Source organism: Lonchura striata, chromosome 4A, assembly GCF_050655825.1.
Source record: "Lonchura striata isolate lonStrDom1 chromosome 4A, ASM5065582v1, whole genome shotgun sequence".
Lineage (NCBI taxonomy): Eukaryota > Metazoa > Chordata > Aves > Passeriformes > Estrildidae > Lonchura > Lonchura striata.
Window position 1 is genome coordinate 4,052,440 of NC_140742.1, and position 20,996 is coordinate 4,073,435.

The 20,996-nt window shown below is 40.6% G+C and overlaps 1 protein-coding gene across 7 annotated transcripts in view; it reads right to left on the minus strand.

Annotated features, from left to right (window-relative positions):
* DACH2 (dachshund family transcription factor 2) overlaps positions 1-20,996 on the minus strand; it is a 247,375-nt gene that overhangs the window by 115,607 nt on the left and 110,772 nt on the right. For 4 of the 7 annotated variants that reach the window (XM_085570460.1, XM_085570459.1, XM_085570456.1 and 1 more), the window contains exon 2: positions 9,472-9,590. In XM_085570460.1, the coding sequence (XP_085426586.1) occupies positions 9,472-9,590 (119 nt within the window). The remainder of the gene's footprint in view (positions 1-9,471; positions 9,591-20,996) is intronic. The other 3 variants (XM_021531417.4, XM_021531418.4, XM_085570457.1) reach the window with 1 other exon arrangement.

The following is a 20,996-nucleotide window of genomic DNA, read 5'->3' on the forward strand; positions in this document are numbered from 1 at the left end:
AATGTGACCCATCTGAATTGTAAGTGCTTTTAAAACAAGAGCTCAGCCATATGCACTTTTAGTTAATTTAAAAACATATTCAAACTTTTCTCCTCATTTGAGTTCTCATCTGAAAAAGTTAATTATTACTTTAAGTGTAGAGATCATAACAGATCACGGGTTCCTTAAAAGGAAACCAGTCCTGTTTCACCAGCAAGGCATGAGGAGGCTGCACATCTAAAACAGCTTTGGTCAGCTGGGTAATTCACATTCACCGAGTGGATTAGCTGGAATAAGCATAATAAATGAAAGGGAATAAAATAAAAAACAATTTCACACTAAGGGAAGGCTTGACTTATAGGAAGTGGCAGCTCTGATGGCCCAAGGCATAGAATTAGTTTTGCCACTCGATAATTTGACTGATTCACTCGAGTGGCCAGAAAAGGACATTTTCTGCCTGATTTCAGTGTAATGAAGTCACCTGCTCAGTGACTGCCAGGGCCAAACCAAGTGCAGCACCAGGTCCAGGACCAGGCTTCTTGCTCATGTCAGACCCAGCTACAGCTGCACATTTGCCTTTTTCCATGTGAAACCATTCAAGCACCATGAAAATTACCTGTTCCATTCACTCCCCTATTTACAGAGAGCTTGGGGCTACTGCTGGGATGTTCTCTCAGTTCTGCTGCATATCCCAGCAAAGAGCCTGTGCTTTGCTTCTTTTTTAGCAAAGGAGGTGACAAAGGCAAAGACAGAAAAAATAAATTCATTCCAAGGGACTAGAAATATGTATGACATTTTTTCTTAATTAGGAATGATAATGAAATTCTTTATGAACAATTACAGCAGATTTTACATTAAAATTATGAAACATCCATTAAATTTAATTTTCCTCCTCACACATCTTATATAAAAAGACTGTAATAACAGGCAGAGATTTGGGAACACATCTAAACAACTTGCATGACATGATGTCAGTTTTATCCCTGCTTTGCTGAACTGAGGTCAGACTGGTAAATGTAATATATGTGCTCATCTTTAGGCATATGCCCAGTTTCACTGGTTATTATTTACAGCTAACCTTTCAGGGTAATGACTGTATACTGCATGTCAAAGGAACAAAATGTTATACTGCTATTGAAGAGAATATTTTCTTCCTTTTATGCAAATATTAAATTGAGACTGCCCCAGTAAGGAGAGATAATCCACTCAGAAATATTATTATTACTAAAGCACATCCAATCAATATGCAAATGCAAAAAGTCAGTAATTAGGCATTTTAGTTTTAACAATTGTTCAACAGTAAAAACAAAAAAGTAATGTACATCAAAATGATTTATTATTTTACAACTAATTTTCTACTTGACATATGTTAGTGCATGATTCATCTACATTTTCAGAATCAAAGTCCATGATCTGGGAAACTAATTCTGTTAATAGAATGAAAAGGTGACCTTGCTTAATTTAATAAGTCTGCGCAGAAATACTCTTTCAACATGTTAAAGAATTACAAAAAGGTTATCATAGCTTGCTTTCATGGGAGAGTACTCTACCTTTTCCAGCTCATTTCTCAGGCCTTTACTGTAATTCATTAGATTACATAAAAACAATGTAGATCATTATATTTTAATAAAGGCTTTCTTTTCCTAATAAAATGTCTGTCATTTATATTCAGACATGTATTATATAAAATGCTTCTCCTTCTGAAGTGCAGCTTTTCATATTCAAGTCACAGGAGGTTAGTAGCTGGAGGAATTTCTAATATTTTACAAAGATTTTCAGCATGAATTTGGTTTCTAGACGGAATCCTCCAGACCTGCAGCCCTACATTTATCTTTCAGAGAGGTACAACCCAGGACCAGCAAGAGCAGCTGCCAGCAAAGCACGAGGCCTCTCTGACCAGCAGAGAATGGTGCACAGTAAATGCTACACTCAATCTGCTTGTTTTGCTTTACACCAATGAATGTCCCCTGTGATAAAACAGTTTATACAACTGAACTATACAACCATGCAACCTTCATAAAACTGTGCAGCTAAAATAGTTGATACAACACAAACACACTTCCAGTGAAATCCTACTACAGCCTCACTTAATGAGAGCGATCAGGCAATCAATCTATTTCAGTTCTTCTTGCTTCCAAATAAAAACCTGCACCTCCTCAGACTGCTCAGAAAGAGATGTTTCCTGCTCATCACAAATCCTCATTTGTTGCCAGCCCTTGGCATCACGTTTTATTGCTTGGGGAGGGCTGAGGGACGAGCACAGGGCTCCTGTGCAGGAGGGGACACCACCCAGCCAAGGGTGGCCCTGGGATCAGGCTCCGACTGCATCTGCAACTTTGCAAAGAATCCTTACAGAACCTGTCCTCCAGGTGGGAAGTAGAAAACACTCGTGTTTAAAACAACAATTAATCCAAGCCAAATCAGTGGGATTATTTGTTTGCTGATCTTAAACCACATTGAAGCATTTCCCTCATGTAGGACTCCAGGACCGTGGGACAAGGACCAGAGCACAAACACATTTAAAATCACAATCACACTCAACACCTGACCAGAACTATGGAACCACCTGGATTCAAGTGCACTTCATGTTTATTTTTTAATCCAGTGAGATTTGTTCTCTCCTTTTTCCCGCACAGCTTCACACCAGTTTTGCTATACCAAGAACTTTGCCAAAATACAGCTTTATAAAGCTCTCCTTTAGAAAACCACACTACTCCAATCTAATGCAGATCTGAATGCTGCATTTCAAGATAATATTATTTATGTAAATACAGCAGCCTTTAGCATTGCAAGTAGATGATGGATCTGTATTTTTCTGCAACCAGAGGTGTATTATCCTTCCAGATAAAATTGTACCTCTAAGTTTTAAGACACAGAATTAAGAATTTAGATAACTTGAGTTTAACAAGTCTTTGAAATACTGCTGGATACACGAAGTGCAGTCACACAAACACAATAAGATGCATTTAACTACACTTGTTTGTGATACTGGTAACTATTTGTTCAACTTTATCAAAGTTACTGTAAAGGAAAACAAAACCTAAAAAAACAATTCAATTATAATAGTGTCATTTCCAAAACAGTCCTCCAGAAAACAGGGAGTGCTGAAGGCAAATCCTTCACACCTCCTGATGCTATTTATGACATCAAGGCACTTCTTAACAAGAAGAGTTAAAAAAGGTTTGAAAATCAGCTGAAGCCAAGACAGAGAGAAGCAGACAGGCCTTAGGATCACTCCAGACCTGGGTGCCATGAGACAGGAGAGTAGCAGAGAAGCTGCTGGAAAAGAACACCACGGATGCTAGAAACAGAGAGATGCAAACTTACTGGTTTTGCTGACTCTGTGACACTTCAGCCAGCGTTTTCAAATGCTTCCCCTCCCTCTGCAAATCAAGGCAAGCTCAGTGCAGCCCTACCCTGAGTGTCAGGATGATGCAGGCTTAACTCTCTCAGTGTGACCACCCTGGTTGAACTTTGTTTTCCCTAAAGATGTAGGAACTCAGTAGGATTAATTTTCCAAAAAACATTTCTACAAATGCATAAAAATCAAAGTATATTACTGAGTTTCACACTTCTCGGACAGTAATTAGTAGCGGAGGCTAAGTGTAAATTAAATTTACAACAAGGTTAACCATTCAGCAAAATCTCAACAGCTTTAGCAATTCATTTGTTAAAAACGTAATGTCCCACCCGACAGAGCAGACACTGAAAATGGATCCTTGAAGAAAGATAATATTAAAAGAGAAAAAGGAAAGAGAGAAACTGAGTGACTCACAGTCACCAAGTATAGTTCTCAGATTATCAGAACTCTACTGAATGGCTGTATTAAAAGAGTAATGATATGATCCTGCATTCCTCATTCACTCCAATTCAGGCTCCCTTCAGCACAGAATTCTGCTGGCATGAGATGGGTGGTACTCAATCATGCTGCACACATGGTCTTTAATTTTAAAATCCAGTTAAATAGATGTTCTAACATCATTTTTTATCTAAGAACATTTCATGATAAAATGAAAGAGCGCACATGTAACTTATTTGTCAGCTTTAGTGTGCAGTGGATAACTTTCCTATGTTACTCACACGAGCTTTCATTTCCCAAATCTATCTGCATTCATTATGACAGTAAAAATGAAGAGTTGCTAAAGAGACGTATGCATTTTTATTATTGTTTGAAAAAATAGATCTTTCCACAGTCCTTTGAGCTTCTGAGTGTGTGATTTGTATAAAATATTTCTCATTTTGGGGACACAGCAGATGGAGTGCAGGGCACTGTGGGATATGCCATTTATCACGATGACAGTGCGTAGGTAGCACTGATCCTCTCACCACAGGGGGAAGCTCGAGCTGCAAATGTGGAGCAGCATTAAAAGCCCGACGAGTGGAGTTTGGCAACACTTGTACTACTCATTAACTTAATCATATTAATTTATTAGCCATATATATCAAAGTAATTCACTACTGAATTGTCACCAAGAACAATTTATAAACTGTTAACGTTCCCCATAGGCAGAGGAGTGTTGTGGCATCCTTAATCAGTGTGTTTGCCTTTGATTAAAAATAATAATTTTTACCAAGCCAGGTAATGCCAACAGTGACAAAGTCCTGCATATGTTTCTCATTATAAATGGAACTTTCAAATGTCACGTATGACAACAGGAAAAAAAAAAGAAAAAAAAACCCAAGAAAAAAAAAGGGTAATTGTAAACAGCGAAATGAGCCACAGAAATGGGATGTAAACACACAGAAATGTTCAGTTAAATTAACAAGTGAGGAGAGGGTCCGTGGGATTGCTGGCAGCAGGAGCTGCCACAGGCTGTGCTGGCTGCTGTGTGCCCACCTTGACAAACAAAACTGGGCACCAGAGACCCCAAAAGCCTCCAGCCTCCTTTACTCCTCTAACAGGGAGATATCACATCAACATGCCCAAAGACTGCAGCAAATCCTGTTTTATCCTCCCTTTTCTGTGAAAAGACTAGGTGGCTGCCTCTGTTGCTGCTGAACTGAATGAAGGAACACATGAAGTTACCAGATCCTGTGAGCTGCTCTATGTGAGTCCCACAATGATGGGACTTGGTGCAGCTATTAAAATATTAACTCCACTGAATTATTAATTACCTGAAACTATTAAGTTCACAACAGATTCCTTTAACTATTAATAAGACAAAACTGTTCTGAAAAAAGTATTTGTATCTCTACAAATGAGTCAATATTTTAAACACTGCATTCTTAAAACCTCTAGACAAAGTGTATATTTTAACTGCTTATGAAATAAAAGAAGAATCATTTCAAGAGGGGTGAAACTAATGTAGCTGATAATGAAAATAGCAGTTTGTCTTACACATCAGAAATGCAGGAGGTTTACTTCTGTCTGAGTACCCAGTTGAAAATGACTTTTTTTTCCTCTTCTCACACGTTTCCCCACCAGCCAGGCTTCCTGCCAGCCCTGTGCTGAGCCCTCAGCAGCTCCCAGCCCTAAATCCTCACTGTGATCCCTCTGCTGACCTCCCAGCTGTGCCCTGCCAGGCTGCACAGCCCCGAAAAAGCCAGCAGGGATGTTCCAGACAGCTCGTGCCCATCGCCCTGGGCCTGCCAGGACTGCCAGCTCCAGCTGCAGGACACAGCCCAGGGCACTCTCAGAGATCCCACCCTACTGCCTCCAACACTGCCCACGCAGCTGCTGTGTGCCCTCCACCACCATCTCACTACAGACAGCATGATTTTCTCCACGAGCCACTCTCCAATACCTTGATGACAAAATGAAGCAGCCCCCAAAATACTTTTTTTGAAATAAGAGCAGCCATTCTACACACTGAACAAAGAAAAAAAGTGCAATGAAGGCAGAGTGGTTTTCTAACCTTTTCTGAGGACAACCTAAGTGAGGGGTAGGAGGGCTGGAGTTGCACAAATAACTTTCAGAAGATCCAACCACTCTTTCAGCTTCATTCCATTCCACTTTGCTGAACCATTGGCTTTAATCATGTAACAGATTTCAGCTTCTCTCCACACAGCAAACTAATGCTTCAGACCCCAAAACTTCCTTGAGAATCTACTCCACGGATAAGTCTCAGCTGTCTTGTTAAGATACACTGATGATAAAGTCTTGTACATTAATAGGAGATAAAGCCTTTTTTTTGTTCATGTCACTTCATCTCACGGCATTGTTTGAAGGACTGAGCCTTTGATGACCATCCCTCTGTGACACACAGGATTTCAGCTTTGCCCTCGCAGCAGGCAGGGGCACCACGCTGATTCCCACGTTTCCTACACCAATACAAAAAGGAAAACACTTTCTCCTAAGTTAACATAAAATGGACAGGGCTTAACATCAGCTCTTGGAGGATGCAGTCAGGGCACGGCTCCTGTGCTGCCTCCTCAGCCCTCCCCAGGGCTGTGCATCCCACACACCACCTCAACCTTCTCAGGCACAGCAATAACCCAGATGTAACCCAAATATTCCCATTCCCCAGGGTGGAAAGTACCTACAAACATTTAAAGAGGTCGAGGCTTCACTTGAAGCTCCTTCACACATTACTTAGGTCTAAGAGTAGATGGAGCTCGCTGTGCCAAGAGGTCAAAAAAATACCCTCCACACTGGGAAATGCAGTGTGCCTAATTTAACTACCTGTTTATTATGTGAAAATGACCATGTAAACCGAGCTGACACAAACCAAATGGGTGATGAAAATAACAGCACATTTCAAGGAGTGGAAACACAGACGGCTCGTCTGAGTCTGCAGGAAGTTACTAATCATCACTCTGTAATACCCCCTCTAGACAGAGCTGCCAGCTCTGCAGCCACAACTGCGACTTCTCCAGACCCATCCATCTAAGCAAGAGCCAGCCTGGACGCCACTGCCTCCACTTTACCTTGACAGCAGCCTGAAGAGGAGGTAAAAATGAAAAAATGCAACGCTGGATGAATCATGCTGCATTTGCTGACGGGGAGCCTGTTACTAAAATGAAGAAAACAACTAAGCTGGACATAGCAAATGAGGGAGCCACATAAGAAGAGTGATTTTTTTTTTTTTTAATTAGAATAATGTAGGCAGACTAACATTAACATCTGCATATCTGTGCTGTAGAATGAATGGGCAAGATCGGAAACAAGGATTATCAAGGACAAGAAGACATGCAGAGGAAATGCTTCAGGCAATTACACTGCAGTTACAGGGGGCAGGTAACCAAGGAAGTCCTCAAGCTGCAAGAACTTGTCTTGCCTCCCTGTCAGCCTCTGGAAGGGACGGATCCAACCCTCCCATGCTGCAAAATCTCAGTCCTGGTCCTGTTCCCCTCCCACAGCCATCCAAACATCCACATGGGAGCTGGGAGCAGCTTTTATTCCAGTCTATTGTCCACCATTTGGAAATCTGGAACAAAAACCTCTGTTCTATAACAAGTGTTTAAACCTGTTTTGTTCTTACTTCAGCCAAAGGAAAGAATCCAATCCCAAAGTATTGCAGGCACCCAGAGCAAGGCAATCAGCAATTTGAGTGCAAAGAGGTACAGATGACCCTGATGGGGGCTTCACATCTGGGGTGCTCCACCCAGAGCACAGCAGCTCAGATCCCCAGGGAGTTTACAGGAGGCTCTTTTGGCACCTTTGGCTGCCCAGCATCTCCCCAGCTCCTCCCTTAGGAACGGGATAAGCCCCAGGAGCCCTGGGGAGCTGTGGCCCTGGGTGACAGGAGCTGTCCTGGTTGTCTTGGGGCCACCTCAGCCCCGGGACCCTCCTTGTCTGCAGCCCCTGGAGACACCACCACGCTCTGAAATGGGCACTTTCCCCATCAGCAGCTCCAGGAACATTGTCTGGAGCTCCCCAAGGTTTCCCCAGGGTCAGGGAGGTGGCTGCCCCGACAGACACCCCCGAGACAAACCTCCCCCCGTGTGCTAAATACAGGGGATGGAGCCCACTCACACTTCAGGCTCCAGACAACTCCCAGCAGCCTGGAAATTCAACTTAATAATCTTCTGCTCAAACTGTGTGCGACTCAAAATATCTGTGAGACACAGAATGTGTCTGTGGTGCTTCACTGTGCATCCCCAACACGCTGCAGCCTAAAATATTTCCCAGTTTGAAGCACCACGGCAGTCTGTGTGATCTGGTGTCCTATTTGCAAACACACACACAGAGTGGAAAAGTAACATGGAATATTCTGGATTTCAGAGAAGAACTGATCCATGCAAGAGGCTCTTGTGCTTTCCTGTCTATCAGCAGTAACAAAAACAAGAACCCATGGAATTCCTAAGCTGAGAATACAACAGAGATACTAAAAATCCTCATTTATAAACTACAGGAGGGAAATCACAGTTCTGGATCCCCATCACAAACTTGAGCAGTGCATGAAGCTGCAGCAGCCCGACCTGGCTCTGGCCAAGTCCTTCCATACTTTGTTAACTGCTCCAGCTAAGGCTGCTGTAAATATTGTTTAGGAATGTTCTTTCCCCCCTTCCACAGGTTCCCTGTGATATCCTTGGGACATCCTTGCAGGGGAGTTAGAGCCCTCACTGTGTCCCTCGCTTGCAGTGCACAGGTTCTGCAAGCAGAGTGACCTGTGAGATCAGGAGAGATGGCACTCTACTCCCAGCAAGGATCTTTGTTCATTCTGCTTTTCCTGTTCCATATTCTATGACTTTATATTCTCCTAAACACTTCACTATGTTTGGTTGTTAGGGAGTTACAGTTTATTTAGACTGGACTTTGACAGCAATCCTAAAACTGCTAAGTCTGTTGAATATTTAAGCAATTACTTTTATGAATACGGCCTGTGAATACAGCTTTATTATGAAAATCAACTTACCTTTAGCATACAGCAATTAATAAAAAATTAAAACACTCATCAGGATAGCACAAGATTTAATTTAAACTCTATTAATAAATTAATGAAGTGAAATTAAATACTACGCATTAAATTATGTTTATAATTCCACATATTTTCATGCTAGATTTTTCACTTTATGATAGTGAAAGCAGATTATTAAAGCACAATGCACAGTGGCAATGTGGACTTATCTGCTTTTCAAGTGTTCCTGCTGTAATTCCTACAAGCATCTCTGTCTCTCCCCAGCACACATTAATGGGGTTACAATACACCAGGCATTAGCCACGCTGCTCAGATCCCACGAGAACTAAAACACACATGCATTTCAAAGGAAGAAATGCCTCTAACAGGCCTCCCAGACAATAGTTCAGCTTCTCAGGTTGGCTTTTTTTTTTTTCTTTTACTAAAATAACACATTTAATGGAATTTCCTGTAAGGAAATTACAATTAATAAAGAACTAAATTACAAATCCATTAGATTTCAGTCACTGCAGCAGCAAAACAGAGTTTTCATGAACGCTAAAAAAAAAAAAAAAAAAAAAAATCCAATAATGTAACCTCTGGTAAAGCCTGCAAAAGCCCTGAAGGACAAGGCAGTTAGATCAATATTAGTTTATTTTAACTGCTGTGCGGTATGGAGAGATGAGGCTGATCATCTGATGGGTTTTATTACCTGTTGGGGAGATGAGCCCTGGTGACAGGAGGCCTGGCACGCCGTGGGGCAGCAGCCGCGCGTTCTCCTGGATCGCCACTCCCAGCGAGCGCTTCGGGGGTCGTCCTGGGCGGGAGCTGCTGGGACAAGAGCAGAAATTAAAACGTTTTCTTTGTGAAACGTCTGCTTCCCGCACACGCCATCCATCTGTACGAAACGCACGAGCCACCAGCGATATGTGAAAATAAATATTAGAAGTTCCTGCCTAGGACAAAAAAAAAAAAAGGAAAAATTGCTTGGTTAAACATGGAAGAACTGCACGGGTGTCACATGAACAAGGTTTTCCAGTATCCAAGGCTTCCATAAACTCAGTGGAGAAGGGTTATAGCAGTGATTGCTCCCAAGTCTCTGCCATGCACCTGAAACCCAGGAAATTCCAGGCTGTGATGAGGAAATGAGGAGCTGAAACCCTGAAGGCAACATCACCTCAAACCTTGCTCATGGCAGGTACCTGCCTCCTTCTGAAGGGCAGCATTAACCTAACCCTGAGCTTTGCAAAGCTCACATTTACCTTCTCAGCTTGACTGGTGGGTTTAATGACTACAGATCAAACAAGTGTTAGCCCAAGCTGCCAAAAAACTCGCCAGTTTGGGAATTATGCGTGCAGATTTTAATCCAAAATGTCAGAGGTCCCTTCACAGACCGGTTCCACTGAACTCTTGTTCTCAGCTATCACCTTCAGCCCTTACATCAGTGTGTGTCCATGTCCCCATCCTCCACTGCCATCATAACACAGATTTACAGGCCAAAAAACCATTTGAATCGACTCTTCCTCAAGCCATCTAATAAAAATGCAACCTCCTCGTGTTTGGAAAAGTATTGCTGCTTCTCTTTGGTCATAAGAGATTTTACTCTGTTGAATAATAGAGCTTTTGACAACATAGAGTGAAACACTGTATAAAATAACTAAGCTGCAACAATGAATGAGGTTTGAATAGAAAGCATTTCCAAAACGACTTCTAGTTCACAAAGAAATTTAAGTTAAACTTCACTCTATCAAGTTACAGTGGCAAAGCCCTCCATCAATGCACGACAAACTCTGCATTTAAATGAAGACAACTTCCAGCAGCACTCCACAGAGGTACCATTAACCTGTTCATTTTTCACACTGTGCTAGTGTTATTTTGTTTTACTGTACATCAAAGTAGCACAAAATCATTTTTTTGCTTTACCATTTTATCTCTATAAAACCATTCCCCCCTTCTTTTTAGCTTCAGGTTTGTCCATTTTGAATTTTATTTTATTCAGTATTTTTTCCATTTTTCTTTTTGATGCTTTCAGTTGTTTATCATACTATGATGGCTGTGCAGTAAAGCTTGCTACAAGAACCAGTGGGCTGTAATAATGTAAACCTAAAATAACAGCATTTGATTTCCAGGGGAAGTTTGATGCACACATGTGTTCTCTATTAAAATCACCTGCTGAAAACATCTCCTGCACAACAAAATTTCTAATAGACAGAGTTAGGTTGAAACATGGGTGTTTTGAACAAAGAGGAATCGTTGGTCTTTTGAATTACAGGAGCCTGTAATCCACAGGCATGTGTAAGTGCTTAGCTGGCACTTACTGTCTCTGAAAAAAAACCCTACAAACCTGCTAAAATTAGCAGCTCTTCCCAGTGGAAGAGCTCAATCAACAAAACAACAAAACATTTTCTTCCCGAGCTCAAATACTAACAAATCTTCTGCAGAAAACTCCCTATGTTGGTATTAATCTAAATAAAACATTTTCAAAATGCAACAAACAGCTTCAGAAGATTTTACAAAGAGACTTTTTAGTCATGATTTGTGTTTTCAGAGGATGAGGAGGGGAGACTGTGTGCAGTTCCAGCCCTGTTCTGCAGTTTTTGCCCTGACAGAAGCTCACATTGATGGCTCTGAGCACAACTTAAGGTGTTTCCACACCTTAGTGTGACACCTGTGCCTGAGCACTGACCCACATGGAAAGCCCAAGAGATGAAGGAGGAGAAGTTCACATCAAAAACTTCCTCCATTCCCTTCCAGGCACTGCTGGCTGTATTTATACCCTTCCTCACACAGCCAAGGGGAGTTCCACTTGGAAAACAAAGATCTTGGTGTCTCTGGGATTGGGTCCTTCTGGGGAAGGAGTCTGATGGACTGAAGAAGTGAAAGCCCTTTTAGTGAGCGTTCCTGTAAATCAGTAACTCCTAGGGCCCAGATTTGGGGCTGACAGCTGTAGCCATGATAATTTGAAAGGAACTGTTCCCAGCTGAATCTGTTCAAATAAAAGCCAAGTTCTTTGTCTCTAATTTAATCTCAGTTTTTAAGTGAAGAACTGGACGCTGCTCCCAGCTGACCCTGACACACCTGCAAGGACCCTTTGGGTCTGTCATGCTGAGTTGTGCAGTTCCCAGTGCCTGTGTCTGCTTCCCAGCCAAGGACAGGAATCCCAGAGCCCCCAGCACTGCAGCAGACACCTCAAAATTCCAGCTGGATTCCCTGGATATTCCCAGAGATGTGTCAGCCATCAGGAATCAACAGCTTTAGCTTGGGAGGACACAGAACTCACAGAAATGACATATCTGAGTTCAAACGCTTCCACTTTGGGCCAGAAACAAATTTTCTGGCATTTTTCTTTAAGCATGACACCAGGAATTTTACAGACAGGATACAAACGTTTGCTCAAAGTCTTGGGGTTTTTGGTAAGGTATGCACAAAGGACCAGTAGATTTCAGATTTTTATGGGATTTACTTTCTGTTGTGAATGTGCTGGGCACTGCTCTGTGTCTCAGCACTCCCCCCAGAATCCCCTCTTATTGTCCCACATGCTCTCAAAATCCACCAAATTTCTCCTTTACTATTTAAAACGCATGCAACCTCCACAATTCAGCCAAAATTGATAATAAAAGCACTGAACAGTAAACCCAAGGCAAGCAGAATTATCATTTGGGGAGAGTAAGACATAATCTGTGATTATGGAAGTATTAGCATATAAATGCTAATAGCATTAGCATATAAATATTAACTTTATTTAATATTATTGCTCATCTTTTTGTCACCCTGCTCTTTTACTGCATTTTCTTTTCACATTTTCCTTTCTCTCATTCAAGAAAGTCACATATTCAAGAAGTGTAGAAAAATCTTTTCCTTGTTGGTAACAAAGGAAGTATAAACAGGAACAATCACCTTCAAACAATTTTAAATGCATTTTTTTGAGAGTCTACAATCTCTACACAAATTTTGTGCTTGCCATCAATAGATCTCTGTAAATGGAAAACTACTCAAATCTAAATTAGATATTAATTCAGTCAGAAACTCCTAGTTTATGGGTATCTTTTAAAAACTTCTTTAAAAAACAAAAATTATGGTCCCAAGTGAAGACCATGGAGGCTAAAACCAAAATAAAATATTGCTTCCCATGTATAACTTCCAGAAACTCATTCTTTTTACTAAATAAAGTCTCTAGTGATTAACATTTGATTGGCATTTCTCAACCCTAAAAACTCCTTGGGTCACCAACCACTTGAAAGTGAGAACGAGTGAAGGTTTTGGGTTTTTACCTGTATTTGCACCATGGTTATAAAGTCATTACTGTCATCCTCTCCACCCCAGCCCCACAAAATCACTAACTCTTGAAAGAGAAAAATGAACTAATCTGAATGTTGTTCATTTTTTAAATTTGGGTTGAAATTAGATTTGTCAAAAAATAAAATACATTTTGAGAAGTATAACTGACAGTTGAAATTATACAGTAAAATGCTGAGAAATTGTTCATTAATGTCTCTTTCTTTATTTATTTTCCACTTCTGTTGAGAGCTAATTTTATTATTTTTTCTTTCTAGGTTTTATATATTCCCTTGATATCATAAAAATTTTTTATTTGAATCAATACATTAAAAAAGATTTTATTTTTGTGATTTTCTTAAAGTTACTGATCACCTCCATCTTTTGTAACTCTATTTTATGCTCATTATAGATAACTGTATTTCATAAAATCCACAAATTCATCAATGCTTTTTAAAATGTAATTAATCAGTGGAAATATGCAGCGCATCACCGCTGATGTATGATAGTGCTCTACTTTTGTGCTTTTAAATATAGGAGATTTACTAGAATCAGAAGCGAATTTGCATATTAATCAAGACAAATAAACATGTGGTGATTTAACTAGGAAACTGTTATTTGGATGACAATTTAATCAGCACAGGTTGAAAGGTCCATCACTGCAGCATCCTGTTTCTGCTAAAATATTGATTGCGCTACTGATTTCAGTAATGCTTTATTTTACAGGGCACAAATAACCATGTAATTACTCTTTAATTGAATGGTAATTGCTTGCTGGCAATTATTTGTTAAGTTTTGGAGTGTAATTACTAGGTTATTTGTGTTTTGTGAAATAAAATGTTATGTATTAGTAGCCCAAAATATTTTCTGTATGAACAGTCTGCCAAAACTAGGCAAGTTAGTTATGATGGCAGGAGTTTGACAAATAACACTATAGCACTAAAACTATTATTAAAAAGATCAGATGAACCTTTGAATGCTTTCCCTTTACAAAATTAACATTAGATGTAACATTTGTAAGATAAATGAAGGAATACTGTACCACAGAAGCATGATTTCCTCTGGGGTCTAGTCCACCATTTAGCATAATTTATCCTGATGTTTTGCTTTTCATTCTCTGAGCTTCTTTAGAGGAACTGAAATAGCATCCTACCCTCTGGAGAGCAAAGAATAAACCAAGTAGAAATATATTTCAACAGTACTTCATATTTCTGCAAGTGAAGTGGATTACCAGCAGCACATTATCTTAGCAGCCTATAAACTCTGTAGCCTTGGCAGCTCGCTAGATAACAAGGGAAAGCATTATGTTTTGCAGTGTCAATGAGATATGACACTTTCTGTGATATGTTTATTCCAAGCTGTGATAGATGAGGTACCCAATACTTTGATCGCTCAGATTTGAATTTTACTTCTACACTTTTTCATTTTTGTCATCAACTATTTATGAATTGGCAGGAGGCAGCCTCACCAGGACTGCTGATTTTGGTTATTTTTTTTATAAAAGAGATCCGGTTAATAAATTAATTATTGATTTCATGAGGCTGGAGCTATTTGGTACAAAAATATGCTAGTCCTGTGATTTAGGAAGCTCTCATATGTATCACAGATTTCTTCAATAGCAACATATTTTATTAAGCTTAAAGGAGAAATACTGAAGTACTGTATGACACACTGTGTAAATTGCCCTGCTAATAGTGGCAGTAAGTGGTGCAAGCGCTCAGACGTAAATAAAAAAGAAAAACACTACAAAAAATAACACTTAAAAAAGCTAAATAAAACACACATACTCTCAATCTTAGTTACTTTCCTGAAACTGGCACAGGAAGCAGAAATTTAAATTTTTCATCTCTTCAAAAATCATGAAATACCCCCTAGTGATTGTGCAAGGTACTTTTTGAAGTATTTACCAATAAATGTAACATCCTGATGAGATAGAATTCTTCCCCGTTACCTTCAGATTTTTAGTTGTAGCACGGACTTAAAAATAATCTCCCTTCTTTGGCATTTATTACAAGGTTTCAAAGATGCCTGTGGTAGTTAAACTCTGCCTGACCTTTTGGTGTTTAAGGAGAAAAGCAAACCCTGACCCCGCAGCAACCTGATTCTGTCTGCTCTGGGCGCTGGCAAACTGATCACTTGTCTGGCCATGGCAGGACATTGGATCACCAGCCACATCAAAGGCAACAGGAGCCAATTCAGCAGCAGGGAAAAAGTCATCCATGCAAAATGGGCAATTAACATTAATCATGGATGAAGCTGCTGGAGCCGATGAGGAGAACTTGGTGCCCATGGCAACGCTCGGGGCAGTGCCCACGCCAGGAGAGACAGGCACAGCTCACCTGCCAGGGACACAGCACGTGTGCAGAAAGGCTCTGGCACTCCAAAATACAATCCCCCTGATGCCTCAGGTTTTAGCTTTTAATGTTTTTCACATTCTGTGCTGCTTTAGTGTGTGCAATGCTTTAGTCTGGACTTCTTGTTAAGGATGGTGAGCTCTCCTCACAGAGCAGGGACATGAAACAATTCCTTCTCCAGCTGGGCACCAAGGACAAATGATCCAAATCTCAGCCCAGGAGCACAAACACCATGGGCTGGAGAGAGAAAAACAAGCAGGATGGGATTTCATGGGCTAAAGCTGTAATTAGACAATTAACTCCGATATGCAAATGGAGCAGAACTTATAAAAGTGAGAGACCCCATGAGCAGTCGTGCATTTTGGGACCATTTTGGTTCATCTTGGGTGCAGCCCTGGCTGGGCTCTTGTGCTGCCCAAGGTGGATCCATTGAGGCCTCCTAATAAATCCCTACTTTATTCTTTAACTCCATCTAGTCTCTGTTCTAGGTCAGCCTTCACAAAGCCACATCCCCGCCACATCCCCACCTGATTCTCCAGGGAATTCCAGCCAGGAATGTCCAAAGAGAAAATGTCACTGGGAGTTTGTTCTAAAGCATCACAGATCTGAACTTTCTTTGTCACTGTGACTGGTGTTACTGTTAGAAAAAAAAAAAAAAGCACTCCTTAACAGCACTGAGATGCTCAGAGCTGGAACTCCCATGGAATATTACAACTTTTTAACTTTATCTTTAAGAATGGAATGTAGCACATTATCACTGCGTTCATCCTAAAAAGTCTCAATTAGTGAAAATCCACTACTCATCTAAAACTTGACTTGGACTACAGTCAGAAAACTACAGTCAGAAAAATTACCTGAACTCCTTGTATTCAGTTGTCACTATAGTAGTTCTTACTTAACAAAGTCTGAGTGTTTACTTCTGAAATCAGGCATTACAAAGTGAATTTAAAACCAAAAAAGGGTTTTTGGTTAGTTGAGATTCAGAACTTTAAAGAACTCTTTAATTACTTATGAGTATGCCTGCAGATACAACAGTACCTCAACATTCCTGGTTTTGCTTTTTTCCTGTCAAACAAGACCACAGGAAAAAGGGGGATACCTCACCAAATTTCTGAATTGGGGAGATTCATGGCTGCAGACAAGCTGGAGGTTGATCCATGTTCCACACTGCCCCAGCTCAATTTAACCATGTGGCAGGGAGGAAATTGGAAGTGTGACTGCAGCAGATGCAGGGACACACAGAAATTTAACAGAAATGCATCAAGTTAGTAACTGTGGCAGTGGAGGTGCACTGGCACAGATAAAATACACTGCATTTAGCTATGGATCAGAGCCAGGGGAACACAGTTCCTGCTGCTGCGTCTTCATTCCCATTGTTCCCACTCTGCCTAGACCAAACCTTGCAGGAGGGGGCCAGTCCAGGCTGGAATTGTGCCACTATCAACACACCCAGACCACAAATTCGAATTACAGATTTGTTGCCAAAATAATGCTCCTCCACGATGTCCAGCTAGACCAAATGTGGAAGTGCCAGAGACAAGGCCAGCTTTCTTCTGAGCCTTGCAAAGCTCAGCTCAGCTGCTTGGATGGCTCTGCTCGGATTCTGGATCCAGCCAGAGTGGGAACCAGTGCAGATTATAGCCAATGTTATTATGTAATTTGCATTCTGACTGGTTTTTCTTTTTTTTTTTTTTAATCTCTTCAAGTATCTGACTATTCAGCAGGTAGAACCAAGCCACTGAGCAGGTTTTTAGGATTTTTGCACCTGTGTGTGGAAGCTCAGCACTGACAGGAGCAGATGACAAGGCAGGCACTGGGATCAGCACAGGGACAGCACAGCTCCATCCCAACAGCTGATGCTGCCCAAGGCACAGACAGAAACACTGTACACACTCCAACCCCATGCAAAGATATGCCAGGACACCGAGGAGCTATAAATCTCCTTTCATACTACTTAATTCAGCCCCAATTTTTTTTAAGAATTATTTGATTTTTTACACGTACATCCACAAAAATTTGCACAGAAACTTTACAAGCAAGGAATCACCATCTATTACAAACACCCACGTCATGTCTCTGAATTGTTCCAAGCTTTATTTTTGACCTGTATCTGAATTCAATGCCAATTTAGAGGCATGTATTACAGTAAAAGAGTTTTGAAATACTGCTGGTTTCCACTAAGCTGTATCTCAGTAAGTCTCCATTCAATGAAAGTTGTAAAAATGTGACTGTTTAAGCCTATTATCGATGGCCAGAAACCCAAGAGCAAGTCCTGACGTATTCACAGCCCTGAGCATCACGTAACCCAGGGGGGCTGATCTTAATTCCCTAACAGGGCTGCATTGTGCTGTGGTGGGGCAGTGCTGTCAGAGCAATTTGCAGGTTGATGCAGGGAGAAACTGCTCCTGCTGTAACTGTTTTTAATCTCTGCATTACAGGTTTCGGTGTTTTCACAATCTTGGCAAAGACCCTTCAAAGGTAGAAAACAGAAATTCATCTTTTAAAGACTAATAAATGAAAGAACACAGAAGCAGTCCTTTGCACCCATATCCATGTTGAAAGGAGGAATTGTTCCCAGCAGTCCGAAGGTGCCTCTGTGATTATGTGATTCTGTCCAGGAGTGAACATCTGAGGGCTGAACTCCACTACACAGAAAATACCCTAATTCGCCAGTTTGCTGCCAAATATATTTGCAAAATACCAGTTTGTTGCTGGTCCTGGACCAGCATGAAATTAGACAGGCAGTAATGTAGGGACACAGCTCCACTTTGCCTTTCCAGATTTTGTGACTGTTGGTATTTCATTTGTTATCTCCAAAGACAGACAAGATTATTATTTCTACTGCAAATTACAGTAGGAGAGGATTTTTTCAAACAACAAAGCACAAACCTTTAGGACCATGAGAAAATAAAAGGGCAGAAGGAAATTTCTGGTGAAATTAACATTTTGGCTATAAAATTTTCATGTTTTGAAAAGATGCTAAAATGAATATATAAAACCACAGAAGTGTTATCAGTTACATGAGGCTTAACCCACAGGAATGTAGAAATTTTCCCTATTTTGTGTACAGGTATGCAGACACAGAGAAACTCTACCTGATGAGAACTCCATAACAGCAGATAATTAAATGACTGTGATAGCAAACCCCACTGAATTTTGCCTGTGAGTGTGGCCAGCCTCAGAGCTGACAGTGAGAGGTGCTTCAGCAAGAATCTGTAACTCTGTAATCTCAGCTGGGTACCAAAGCCATGGGGTCATAAAGATCCCAGGTGATGGGATCTCATTCCTCTCCAAATTACAGGTGAGCACTGGGTTTCATCCCCTCCCCTAAGAGATTACAGCATCACTCTTCCCCTTCTTGGTAATATTCCCTCTGCTCCACCAGTCAGGTTTCCCTTTTCTCCCCAAGGTGGGGTAACAGATACAGGGAATAATTATTCTCAGCTCATGATAAGCCTCGAATACTACTTGTTTTCCTATACTTTTCTAACCAAAAGCTTGTCTGCTTTTCCATCGACAGCTACACCAAGGAACCTTCTCACCAGAGTCACAGATCATTTCCCACTGGAAACACCACGTAATTTTACAAATGTCTCTCATGTACCATTAGGAAAAACTGGAAGACGCCAACTACATTAAAAGCAGCTCAAACTACTGAAAAGCAGCACAAGTTATGCCCAAATTCAGCTATTTCCTGAACTCAAGTATGATCTGGAGTAGATAGAACAGCCCAGCAGACAAGTTGTACCTGCTGTTGATGTCTCTACAAGACTTCCCTTCAGACTCTGCCAAAAATTCCTCCCAGCACCATCCACCTCTGGGCAAACCCAGCCCTGCCACAGAATCCCACTCACACGTCACACACACAACTCCTGCTCCTCACTCAGGAGGTTGTTTTAAAAACTGCTGAAAAAACTGCAAGAATTGAAGTAAAAGTGTGTTTGTAACCAGATTTCCTGGAGATAAATGAAAGACATACGTTTCCATGGCGGCCAGCCTGCTAAATTTTGCAAGCATAAATATTTACCTAGGACTGAGGGGTGGGGAAATCAGGAAGAAAACCACCATATAGACCCTTCAAAGTTTAAATACTGGAACACAGAGGTCATTATTTATAATTGGAAATGGAGAACATGTCTTTTCTATGTATATTTCTATCATGTTATTCATTCCCTCCATATGCATTCTATTATTACCATTCTTACACCAGAAAATAATTTCTATGGCACTTGCTCACTGTATGCATTCACTTTCTTTAGGCTTTCTTGTGGCTATTGATTTCCTGCTTTGTTGAAGTGCTTTGTTTCTTTCGCAGCAGGCTATCCATTTTAAAACAGTTGTTCAACAAATAAAAAAATTACCTTCTAAAATTAAATGAGTTTCATCTTCCTTCATTTTTATCTGAGTTAAATGCAAGTGACACACTTCCCCTTAAAAAAAAAAAAAGGAAATACTTAATGGCTCCCAGCAGTCAAACAAGTAAATAAGTAAAATTTTTGTTTTCCAATAAAACATATTTATTTTTATGATTGGAAACATGAAAGAAAAAGTGTATTATAAATAAAGCCTCTTTTGTACTCTTATGTTGTAATCACTGCTGTGGCCAGTGGTTTAACATCAACAAAAGAGGATTATCTGGTCCAGAGCCAAAGTCATTTAAGTCCTATCTTGCTACCCTGAAAGTTGCTAAAAGAATCCTTTTTTTCCTTTCAATGCAAGTGGCTCATGCTCTAACATGACAAAGTCTGCTGTCTCCTCCCACCAGACCAGTCCAAGAGACTCAGATTTTATACAACAAGGAACACAACTACTCCTGAATCAACTGCAAAACCAAGGGAAGCAGAGTTTTTGCAGAAGGTGACACTTGTGACCTGGAGCATCTTGTTTGGATGTTGTTTGTTCAACAAGGGCAAATTCCAGAGTTCTGTGCTTCTCTGTTCCTTCAAACTTCCAATGTCCTCATCAACTAACTTGAGTGAACTACAGGGGAAAAAAATGTAGGGAGGCTGTGTGGTATTATATTATCTTATCCTAATTTCATATCATATCATGCATTAAGGCAGAATTTTTGTCATATTTCTTGCTAAAAGCATATTATCAAGTGGCAATTATTAGGGTACCAGAAGCCCCTCTATATTTTCTTTCTCCATGTGCTGTAACAGACCCTCACTGAATGGCAGGAATCTGCTGTTTTACATCATCTTCCTCACCACCATGTCTTCAATGAAAAACCTTGCCTAGTACTGCTCAGGTATGGGAATTATTCCAAAAGCAATGGGCTTCATGTTCTTGATCCAGGTATTGAAGTAAAAATTCTACAACACCTCCCATATTGAGTGTATTTTTCTGCTTAGGGAGGGACATTTTAGTGAAGGAAAATGTATCCAATCAGCAGATCCAGGATTCTTTGATGCATTTAAATCAGGTAGAGATGTGGGAGCTCATATTTCATGGCCAAATTAGCAGAAGGAAAAGTACCAGGACAGCCAAAAATCCTGGTGCACCTTTAGGAGGGGGCAGGCATCATCTCAAATTGATTTTGTGACAAAGCAAAACCACTCAAAACCTTCTTTTTAGGCTAAAGCTATGTGAGGAGGAAAGAAAAACA